General features: G+C 49.4%; 1 protein-coding gene across 1 annotated transcript in view; it reads right to left on the bottom strand.

Moving 5' to 3' along the window:
* Positions 1-11,201: 11,201 nt before the first annotated feature.
* USP10 (ubiquitin specific peptidase 10) overlaps positions 11,202-12,263 on the bottom strand; it is a gene marked incomplete at its 5' end in the record, with an annotated part of 37,883 nt that continues 36,821 nt past the window's right edge. The window contains one exon of the mRNA XM_024735725.1: positions 11,202-12,230. Coding sequence (XP_024591493.1) covers positions 12,043-12,230 — 188 coding nt within the window. The remainder of the gene's footprint in view (positions 12,231-12,263) is intronic.

Genomic DNA, 12,263 nt, shown 5'->3' with positions numbered 1-12,263 from the left:
AAGTATGTCCTTGAAGGATGAGCCAGCCAGCCCGCTGTGTTTACCGGGAAGATGTGTCTTCAGAATTTGATTTTTTAGTTTATCCTGGCTAAGAGGCACCATAAAAATGGGCCTGGGTTTGAATCCCTGCCATAGTGCTTCCTTGCTGTGTGCCCTTGAGAAAATCACTTGCCTTCTCTGGCCCTCACTCCCCTCTGTGAACGAGGATAGTAAGCATGACCTACCTCCAAGAGCCGCTGTGGAGATAAATGAGAGGATTATGAAGTGCATATTGGTCAGGACGCATTAAGCGCTTACTAAGTGATAGCTCTTATAGTTAGTATTTAAAATACAGACTCTGTGCCACGTGCGTTTGACCCAAGTGTTCCACTGCCTAGATGCATCGTGCTCTGTTAGCAGAGACCGCAAGCACCCTCCAGTGGTGTCAGAGCCTGGGCCCGGGACGCAGAGACCAGGTAGGACCCTCACTCTGCCACACCTGTCCTCTCTGTGGCTTAGTTTCTCCATCTGTAACATGACAGGCCTCAGCCAGCTCCCTAAGAACCCAATCCCCTCTGACCTTCTCCACTTTTCCAACGAAAAGCAGAACGAAAATCAGCTCAACACATACAATCGGGATGGAGATGGACGCACACGCGCCCAGGAGAGTTGAATTCAGGGTGAACCTTACACTATTGTAGAGGAAAAAGGCTTCTAAGCTTAAACCTGATTGACTTCTGGGTCCCTGCGATGCCAGGACGTGCTGAGTTCCTTGACACCCTCAGCTGCCATGGGCTCCCACAGTGATTATCATCATTAAAAATAAAACCATGGAGGTCTGGTGCTGTCAGGATGCACCAGCACTGTCCCTCCTGCCTCTCCCACTGAAATCAACTCAGAAGTAAACAGAGGCAGACAGACGGGGGGAAGAGCTAGAACGCAAGGCATCCTGGGGCGGCGGTGAGTTTCCACGCTTCTCCTGGTATCTCCTGGCCTGAGCTCATAGGCGCTGGGAGGGAACCGCGCACCAGGCAGGGCAGAGAGAGCTCCGAGAGAACCCTTCTGTTTCTGCACTGGGCAACAGCAAAGGGAAGAGTTAGAGAGAGTGGGGAGTGCCCTGAGTTATTCTCCCTTTGTTCTGTTTTTCCCCCCCGTTGTCTCCTGTCCCGGCCCCCAGGGAGTCTGCGGCAGGGAGGCGGTTGGGCAGGCACCTGGAACTTCAAAATCTGAAAAGCTTCTCTCTAATCAGAAAAACTGTGGTCCCAAGAATGCGGGGGCACCCCCGTGGCTTTTCCCTCACTCTGACCTCTTTCTTGCCATTTGGTCCTGGAGGCAGACAGGGGCAGGAAGAGCATGGCAGAGCCAAGAACTAAGGCCCAGGCTCTGTGGCCATGGGAGGGGGAAGGAGAACCGGAGTCTGGGGAGGTGGGAGGAGGAGGGAACTCAAGAAAGTGACCCATGAAGTGGCAGAGGAACTCCCAGGCTCATCTCTGTGCTGCACACACATGGAACTCTCAAGACATATTAGAAAATGTTTTGAACTGAAAATGAAAATACAAAGTATCAAAATTGGTGGGATGCAACTAAAGCCATCTTTAGAGGGAAATTTATAGCATTAGAAAATACTAGGAAAAATATAATAAAGATCTCAAATCCACCATTTAAGCTCCCACCCTAAGAAACTGGGAAAACAAGAGCAAAATAAACCCAAAGCAAGCAGAAGAAACAAAATAATAAAGACGAAAAGCAAAAATTAATGACACTGAAACCAGTGACAGAAAACCAATGAGAAAATCAATGAAATCAAAAGCTAAAACTTTTAAAAGGCCAGTAAAATTTGACAAATCTCTAACAAGGCTGACAAAAGAGAGAGAGACAGACAGACACACACAAATGGCCAATATTCGGAATAAAAAGGAGTTAACACCATAGATAGACAACAGAGACACTAACAGGATAATGAGAGAACACCCTGAGCATCTCTTTGCACTTAAATTCAACAACTTAGATGAATTAGAACTATTCCTGAAAAGCCACAGATGACCAAAACTCACCCAAGATGAAAGAGATTATCCAGGAGTCCTGTATGGATTAAAGTAATTGAACTTGTAGTTTAAAACTTTCCGAAAAAGAAATCTTTAGGCCCAGATAGTTTTACTAGTGAAAACTACCAAACGTTTCAAGTAGAAATAATACCAGTCCTACACAAGGAGGGAACACTCACCAATTCATTTTAAGAGGCCAGTACTATTCTGACACCCAAACCGTACAAAGACAATACAAGAAATGTGCATGGACCAGTGGCATCACAAACACAGACACAAAAACCTTCAACAAATATTAGCAAATAGAGTCCAGCAATGTATAAAAAATATACTACACCATGACCAAATGGTATTTATCCCAGGAATGCAGGCTGGTGGCGTATTAAAAAACCAATCAACACACTCCATCACATTAATAAACTAAAGAAGAAAAAACACAGAATCATATGAATTGGTGTAGAAAAAAACATTTGACAGAATTCAACACCCAGGCCTGATTAAAAACGCTCAAAAACTCAGAGTAGAAAGGAACTTCCTTAATCTGGTAAAAGACATCTACAATAAGACTAGGGTTGAACTCACATTGCCCAGACAGCCCGTCCTCTGAGCTCTCCCAGCCCCCAACTCCCGTTCTGTGACCAGCACTCACTGCTTTCTCCACCCCACTGCCTAGGTCCTGCTTTCTCCCACTACCTGTGAACCCTTCAAGACGGGAGCTGTCAAACTTCTCGCCTCATTTCATTTATGAGCTGCCTGCAACAAGAAGAAAAACCTAGCACTGAGTCGGTACCAAATAATGGTCTGATGAATGAATTCAATTCACTTAAAATTAACCCAGGATCTGATTCTCATAATAGTTACGAGCATTTCTGGAGGAGGGGGAGGCTGTTTTGTGATGGTGGAGACAGACTGGCCAGAGCTGCCTGATCCCCAGACCCCACTGGCACCAGCATAAATTCTCAGCGCAGAGGTCTCCTTGGCATTTACGGTACTGAGAATGGACAGAGAAGGGCCGCGTAGACACTTATTATCAATTAGGACCGGGTTGGAACTACCTGGGGTTTGGAAAAATGTTCTCAGATTACTTTCCAAGTGTTTGATGAAACCCCAAAGACATTTTCCCAGGCATTATTTCCCCCGGAAGTTGTAAACCCATAAGCATTTACATAAGAGTTTAACCCTCAGATTGAGGATTTGTTTGTGCTGAACTCATCCCAACAGAACGGCCCGCGGTGCCCAGACAACTTGTGCTCTGTATGTATTCAAACGTGGACTTCGATGCTTGCATTCGAATGCACTCAACTGAATTTCGTATTAATTCTCAAACCAGTGCCTGAATTCCAAGAGGGTACTGGTTTGACAGATGTGTTTCTCTAATTACTGGAATCAAGATAAGCCTCTGGCATTGCAACGTGGCCAAACTTCAGAACTTAGAGAACCCCGGACCCTTGGTCTTCGAGAAGTGGGGGATGGGAGGGGTGGCTACAGCAGCTACCTGGTCTGGCAACACAGGCTTGGAGACACAGAGGAGAAAATATTTCTAAACTTACAAAATAAAAAATGCCCGGTGTAGAAAAACTGGAATACACAAATAGACTGGGGGGCAGGTACCTACAGAGACGAGCACTGGGTGATGTTCGGATGAAGGTATTTGCTTTCAGGTTTTCTGGGGAAGGGGGTTGTTCTGTTTTTGTTTTGCACTGGGCTTTCGGAATTGGCTTTCAAGGTGGCAAATGCATGGGTGAGATGAAGGGGCAGGGCTGTGTGATTAACCAGCCGTTGGCCCCTCCACTAAAGCTTGGAGCCACCAAGATGCACTGGTCGCCCTCCTGTGGGCAGCAGGGTGAGCTGGCCCGGGGACCAGAAAGCAGGATCCCGGCACTGTCACTCAGCAAACTTCCTCCAGAGGACAGGGACACTGCTTTCTGACCATCTCTCCAAGGCGCACTGACAGGTGGCGCTCCACGGTGGACGGAACGCAGCGACTGCAAACCACCACTAGCTAAGCTTGTTTCCTCGTTTAACAACGGGACTAGCCGGCCCCCTTCCTAAGATTTTGGCGAGGATTAAGATGCTGTGCGAAAACTCAATGTCACCTGGTTACCCTGGCATTTGCTTATCAGGTGACCATTCAATCACCAGTAACCAGGAATAAAAGGGTTTTCTATCTGGACTATGAGAGTTTATCATTTTGAGAATCATTTACCAGTGGATACACTGATACTTTAGTAACTGGCACACCCTGCATATATTTCTGCGAGCTTAAATCTGCCTCCCACCCTGACCCTGGCCCCGGCCGCAGCCGGCCCCGGCCCCCTGCGGATTTCAACACAAAGGGATTGTGCTAACGCTGCTACGGGACGATTATAACTGCAGATTATCTTGGGTGAAAGAAGGTGCGGAGTACATGGGTTCTTTTTGTTTGTTGTTTTTGGAGCACATGTTTTATGATGCTGTTTCTATGAAGTCCTAAGCAGTCAAATTCGCTATGGCAGTGGTTCTCACCTAGAGGTGATTTGGGTCCCCAGGGGACATTCGGCCATGTCTGGTGATGTTTTTGATTGTCACAACTGGAGGGGGAGTGCAACTGGTATCCGGTGGGTGAGGCCAGGGTGCTCACATCCCACAACGCACAGGACAGCTGGCCACACGCAGGTGTCCACGGTGCCGAGGGTGAGGTGAGAAGTGATGTATGACGGACGTCAGGTACTGGTGACCCTTAGGGAGCTTGGGGGCCCTGGGGCCCTGGAAGTGCTCTACACGTTTACACGGGTAAATAAACATGCAAACGGCTCCTGAGCTGTCCATTTCGACCTGAGTGCCTGGCCACGTGCAAGTCACAGCTCGAGGCCCGGCACTGCCGGGCCCAGCCTGGGTCCCCTCCAGTGTGATATCACCGCCCTCGCCACAGCCCCCACTTAAGTAGGACAAGGCGTTTTCGTCAACATCACTTTTTATTCAAGTGAAATTCAAGGGTTTGGTTGTGGGCGCTTCAAGTCAAACACAAACCTTGTGAACGTGCAGACTCGTGGTAACCACTCGATTCTTTTCCACAATATTTTCCAAACCACCCAGACGCAGACAGCAGTTCTGTGCAAAGTGGGCAGGGGGGGCCTGGCCCACCCTTTCCTGCTCCACCGGCTGCAAACCTGCTTGGGGTGTCAGCGCTGGGGGCGTGTAAAGACCCGGGGGTCACCTGCTCAGTGGGCCAGGAGGCCAGACCTGAGAGCCCAGCCGCTGGCTGTGCTCACACCATCAGCTGCGATGTCACCCATCCAGCCCAGGGCAAGGACAGGCTGAAGGATGCACTAGCCGGACCCTGTGAGGGTGTCTTGCTGTGGCTGCCGCTGCCCATTCATTCTATTCTTTCCGCAGTGCCTTTTATTTTCCCTTTGAATCGTATTACCTACTGTCACCATTAGGACTAACAGGACAAAAACACTGAAACAGACTTGGTTTCAAAAGGGAAGCACTCAAAGGTCAGAATAAATGTGGGCTTCAGAGGACGGCCTCAGGCACAGGGACCTAATGGGGTGCCTGAGAAGGCGACATGCCTGCCATGAGCAGTGAACAGGCCGAGTAGGTGGACAGCTCCCTACACCCAAAAGGAAGGTCTAAACGAAGACACTGAGACCTTCAGAGCTCGGAGTAAACTGTTTCCAGAAGAGAAATGATGACCGGCCGTTCCCTGTAGAGACCGGGGGCTAGTGTTAAGTTGAGTTCACTGTCAGCACCGTCTGCACAGGAGGCCCAGGCTGGACCCATGCGCTCCCCTGGGTCTGCGCCCCGCTCCCCAGCACCCTTCCTCCCCCTCTTAACCTCCATCTCCTTTGCCTCTCCCACGGTATCATCCCTTCTGTGCCCTGAACTGGTCACCAGACAGAATAAAAGCAGATTTCAAGTTTGCTGTGTTTATTGAATGAAGTGTATGTTTTCTTCTTAGTTGTAAACGTGGGTCAGTTGAACTTTTTTTTTTTTTTTGGCTGTACGCAGGCCTCTCACTGTTGTGGCCTCTCCCGTTGCGGAGCACAGGCTCCGGATGCGAAGGCCCAGCAGCCACGGCTCACGGGCCCAGCGGCTCCGCGGCATGTGGGATCCTCCCGGACCGGGGCACGAACCCGTGTCCCCTGCATCGGCAGGCGGACTCTCAACCACTGCGCCACCAGGGAAGCCCGAGTTGAACTTTTAAACTTTATTTCTTTGAAAACAAACGTTAGGTTGGATGCAAATCTTAGGTTGGACCAGTCTTTGGTTCATTTATTCTGTGCACTGATGAATTTTACTTTTCTTTAAAAAGTCCCATGATAGGGCTTCCCTGGTGGCGCAGTGGTTGGGAGTCCACCTGCCGATGCAGGGGACGCGGGTTCGTGCCCCGGTCCGGGAAGATCCCACATGCCGCGGAGCGGCTGGGCCCATGAGCCATGGCCGCTGAGCCTGCGCGTCCAGAGCCTGTGGCCCGCAACGGGAGAGGCCACAGCAGTGAGAGGCCCGCGTACCGCAAAAAAAAAAAAGTCCCATGATAGCTGTAAAGAAGAACAGCAACAGAAAACTCCAGGGTGTGTGTGTGCAGCTAGCCCTGGGTGGGCATCTGCATAAAAGGAAGACAGTGAGGAATGAACATTTCTACTGAGCGATTCAGGGGGCACCGGGGTCAGTTGGTGACAGGCCGCCCACTACCCAGACACTCACACTATTTTCTAGTGGAAACTCAGCCAGTGGCAAACATCTCCCTATCCTGGGGGGCCCTGACCAGGCAGTGTAGACAGTGCCCAGCTGCCTGGCTTCAACAGAAGCATCCAGAACTGACAGGACAGCAGAACTCAAACGAGGGGACAGGCAAGCAGGGCCAAAGGTCGAGGCAGGAAGAAGATGGAAAATTCAAACGGTGAATTACCAGAGATGAGGCCCGGCCCCAAGCCCTGTGATGATGCCAGAAGGGACATCGGTGAGCAGGGCTCACTGAGCCCCCAGGCTCTGCTTAGAGATCGTACCTGTTACCTGGCCTAACCCTGTCCCTGACCCCGTGGGGCAGTGCCACCCCCAGCCAGTTCAGACACTGGACCACTGCCCAAGATCACAGGCTGATTAGCACAGGGAGAGTTTGGAGCACCGGCTGGGTGCTTCCGCACCCCTGTTTTTAATCATTTCACTACTTTGTTTTGTTTTAATGCCACAGCATTGAGAGTTCATCCAGATTTCCCTTCTGTTTCTCTGCTGTATCACCAGCCTCTCCTGGCCACCCTAGTTTACTCTCGCGTGCCAGGACTGACCTGGGCAGGCCGCGGGGATGAGGGGTGGGCGCCTGCACACAGCACAGTGCAGGGGCTCCGAGCAGACTCTGAGCCGATGCCAACTCCCCAGCTGCGCGGTGTAGGCAGAAAGTCCGCCCGGGACTGTCAGAGGGCCAAGTGCCTGGAAAGAGCTCAGAAGTGGGCCTGGGGCTTCCCTGGTGGCGCGGTGGTTGAGAATCCGCCTGCCAATGCAGGGGACACGGGTCCGAGCCCTGGTCAGGGACGATCCCCCATGCCGCGGAGCAACTAGGCCCGTGCGCCACAACTACTGAGCCTACGCTCTAGAGCCTGTGCTCTGCAACAAAAGAAGCCACTGCAATGAAAAGCACCGCAACAAAGAGTAGCCCCTGTTCGCCGCAACTATAGAAACCCCTTGCACAGCAACGAAGACCCAATGCAGCCAAAAGTAAATAAAATTTAAAAAGTAATTTAAAAGCAGAAGTGGGCCTGGTCTGTAGGAAGCCCCACGTCTTCTTAGCTATCGTGAGCACGTGAAGAAAATATGCCGTCCGGAGAGGAGAAGGGAGAGGGGCAAGCAGGAGCGCCCCAAGGGTGACTACAGAGGACGCTGCTGTGAGTCGCTGGTCCTGACACCCCTGGATCTGCTCCAGGTCACGAGCCTCACGTCGGCAGCGCCCCCGGTGGAGGGCTCCACTGGAGTCAGTGGTCTTGCAGTGGGAGGTGTGGTCCCAGTGCAGCAGGGCGGGTTTGCAGCCATAAGAAACAGGAGAAATCTTCCTAGAAAGGGAATGTTACTCACTGCAAAGTTAATTCACACGTTTACGAACACAGAACACATTTCACATCAGTGCATCACCCCCTTGCTGGCCTCGGATGTGAAGGTGAGAGTCCTCAAGAAGGCCAGGAGGCACCGACTGATTCTCCACTGAGCACAGAAGTGCTCGGCTTTCAGCTGCAAGTGATAAGATAAGCACAAAGCGAATCCGACCCCACAGGTATCAGAGTCCAGAGCTGCTGACAACAGGGAATAAACGAGGATGAGTCAGTTTTCAGATCCGGCAGGAAATCCACGCTTACATAAGAGTCCTTCAATCTTTTTTTTTTTTTAAGCAGAGGGATTTTTTTTCTTAAATTACGTAGAGAATCCCCAAATGCTCATAAAATGCGTGAAGAGATCTGCTTTTTTTGGAGGACAGATGAGCTCAAGGTCAGGTTCATCAGACCCAACCCCAGCATCCCAGGGCCACCCTTGCGCTTGCAGCTGAACATGGCTGTACAAAGAGGACAATGGAAGGACCGCCATTTTTCATTCTGAATGGAACCCATCTCTCATTCTTTCCTTCTGAAAGAGGCACGTGCACTTTCTTGGCTTGGGGCCAACAATACACCAACCAGATAAACCTGATCACATTCTTCGTGTAAGACAACTTCCAAGTCTTGTTAGCAATATTTCACACAGTAAAGAAAAATCTCCCTGTGATGTACTTCTGACTGTACCCTAGCATTCACAGTGGTTTAAAAGCCACTGAGAAAGACATGTCAAATGCTAATGAACGAAAAACACTAAATTTGTATCCCCAGCACCAAGGTTAAGGGGCCAAGTTCTTAGTGTAAATGACCCTAAAGCCAACGAAATAGTCTTGGAATTATAAAAATACTAAAAATTGCAGCAGGAAACACTAAACGTTTAGCTCAAAATGTCAAGAACAACACGGATAGGCCCACAATTCACCTGGGACCCTAGAAAGCACTGGATTTGCTAGAATGATTGGGTTTTCTATCCAAGGGCCAATCGATCACTGCAGGGACCAAATGCAGATAATCGTGAACTCCAGGCTAGCATCTCCTTGCTATATATTCGGCTCCTTTTTGAGCTTTGCTCTTCGTCTGCAGCTAGGCATGCTGATCCCACTTAAGCACAGGAAAATTGGGAAGCTATTATCTGTCATAAATACAACTGGAGCTGTTAGGGGGTGTGGGATTATGCATGCTCTTTCAGACAACACACTCACGTACAGGGTAACAGAGGAGCCATCTGAGGGCTACCAGACAGCTGAATCTAAAAGTCCGATGTGCCAGAGGGGACAGCAGCCTGAACAGTGAATGCAGGACTTGCCTGGTGGCGTGGTGGTCAAGAATCCACCTGCCAATGCAGGGGACACGGGTTCGATCTCTGGCCTGGGAAGATCCCACATAAAACGGAGCAACTAAGCTCGTGCGCCACAACTACTGAGCCGGTGCTCTAGAGCCCACGAGCCACAACGACTGAGCCCTGTGCCACAACTACTGAAGCCTGCGCGCCTAGAGCCCGTGCTCGTGCTCTGCAACAAGAGAAGCCACCGCGATGAGTAGCCCGTGCACCGAAACGAAGAGTAACCCCCGCTCACCACAACTAGAGAAAGCCCACATACAGCAATGAAGACCCAACACAGCCAAAAATAAAATAAATTTTAAAACGTGCAGTACCTCTCCACACGTTACAGGGTCACCCGAAACACTGGATGCCCCACTGCACTTAATTCATCTCTAACCACTTTTGAGAGAGACAAGACCTTCCAAAGGAAGGCCTTAGTATCTCAGTTTCCAACATATTTTGGGCTTGACAGAATATGTAACTTAGCAATTTAATGATTATGTAGACACCCTCAAACGACATCTGAGGGAAAATTGCCTCATCCAAATGCACAAGATGTGTTCTAACACTTGGAAGCAGGCTGGCGTACCAACGACGGCACTGTATGTCCGGGCTCTTGTTACAGATCCCCGAAAGAGGCCTTGTTCTGGACAGGGCGTTCACTGACTCACAGGGACACTTTAGCCGACATCGCTTATGGAGGCTGCATACTCAGGACAGATAAGCCACTTGTACAGATCGGACCTGACCTGGCTCACGGATCACAACGCAGAACTCAACGCCGGGCTTCAGAACAGGCTCCTTATTCCACGTGTGGCTGGGCTACTGCTGGTGTGGGTTGCATCCCCCAAAGTTAATTTAGCTTTCGAAGTCCACATGTTCCATAAGAATTGTACATTATTTTAATGAGAGGCTAATGATGTAAGTAGCTGAGCAAATCAGAGTAGGGTTACAGGAGGGCAGGCGGGCCAAGGGGGCAACGTTAGAACTGCACTGCTTAAATTTTTATACAAATATGTATTTATTGAAGTATGTTGACTTACAATGTTGTGTTTCAGGTGTACAGCACAGTGATTCAGTTATATATGTGTATACATTCTTTTTCGGATCATTTTCCCTTTAGGTTATTACACAATATTGAGTGTAGTCCCCTATGCTATACAGTACTGTCATTTTAAAATTAAGCTCCGAACCTGCAGTGGCACATGGCTACAATTAGGAACAGCGGACGGTAAGAGGAACAGCTTGGGGGAGAGGCTTGGAGCACATAAACCCGCTACTCTGGGGGCCCCAGCACACTGCCGCGAGCGGCCTGCACAGGGCCTTCGGAACCAGGGTGCCACGGGCACAAGAGCTGCCGGGAGCGGCCTGACGTGTATGACGGCTCTTCTCTTTGTCTCTTCCATCTCGAAAGGCTTCCTTTCCACATCTGGAGGTGGCATCTGAGGCGCAGGTAGGACGCTCGGTAGCAGGCAATGACAAGGATGCTCAGCCATGACCCACATCCGTCCCCCCCTTGAACTCGGCAATACAGGGGACAAAACGATGGAGAGAGAGCTTACCTCCTCTTTTCTGCTATTTGAAGATTTAAAAAAATTCATTTATCCAAATCACTAGAGTTAATAACTTTGGAAATAGTAAACAAGAATCATCTGAGGGCTTGGGTCAGCTTTCACAAACACGTCAGGCTTCCCCAAGGGCTTATTTTAATTCCAGCAGCCCAGTCTTGCCCACTTGAACTCCGGTTACTGGAAAAGGCATTTGCCGTCAAAGAAACACCACACACGCAGCTTTAAACCAACTGTGTGATTTTTATTGATGGGCGACAACTTTATACTCCTAGCTATCACTAAATGTGTACAATTAGAGACGCGGCGTCGTAGAAGAGCAGACAGCAGAATTAGACAGCAGACGCAGGGAATTATCAATCTTCATCATTTTGCCCATTTTTCATTATGTGTACACAGAAGCATGAATGCAATTTGAAATCTTTTAATGGCAATAAAGTTACAATCACCCATCTATGTGACTGACATCTTAACTCCAAATATTTGATCTGCAATGTGTACGTAAGCAGCTTCGCATCGCACAATTATTAAAATGTATTTTTCCTATTAGGAACCAGCAACTCATTTTATGTGTTTGTTTATCTTTTAAAGTAAGAACTATTTCTTCTCTGATAACTGGCTCATTTTTATCATTTATCAAAAACTAAAGGGTGAGGGAAGAAAGTGTGATGGATTAAAAAATTTATTTTTTTAAGGAAAGATAAAATTCATTTTCACAAATTTACAAGTGTTGTTGCTGGTGCTGGATTTATTCTACTATGCAGTTAGACTGGGAATCAAATGCAAGTTCCCCTTCTTACTCAGGAATCGGCATTATTTCGGAAATGTGGTTTTTTGTGTACTTGCTTAAATCAAGCGACAGTCTGTCTCAACCAGATGAATTTGATTTGGAAGTTAGAAGTCAACATAAACTATGTTGTGCACAAACCCCAGGCGTCTCCTTTCATTCTAGCCCATTTTTGCAACAGGAAGAAAGAGTTTCTCTCTAAAGAGCCACTAAAGAGAGGAGGGGAGTCGGTGAGAGCCGGTGCTCTACAAGCAGCGTCGGGCACACACAGCGGCGGCTACAGCAGGTCCACGCGGCGGTAATACAGGAGGTAGGCTGTGCGCTCGGCAGCGGGCTTCACCACCTGGTACTGGTTAATCACCTTGACCGTCTGGTCGTCGATGCGCAGCCAGCCATTGAGACCGATCTGGAAGACGTCCGTGGTGTAGTGGCCGCCCGTGGCGCTGCTGCCGTGGTGGTAGACCACTGCAAGAGAGGGCCCGGGCGCCCGTGAGAGCG

Source organism: Neophocaena asiaeorientalis, unplaced genomic scaffold, assembly GCF_003031525.2.
Source record: "Neophocaena asiaeorientalis asiaeorientalis breed wild unplaced genomic scaffold, Neophocaena_asiaeorientalis_V1.1 scaffold40, whole genome shotgun sequence".
NCBI lineage: Eukaryota > Metazoa > Chordata > Mammalia > Artiodactyla > Phocoenidae > Neophocaena > Neophocaena asiaeorientalis.
This window is presented reverse-complemented; position numbering and strand designations above follow the sequence as displayed.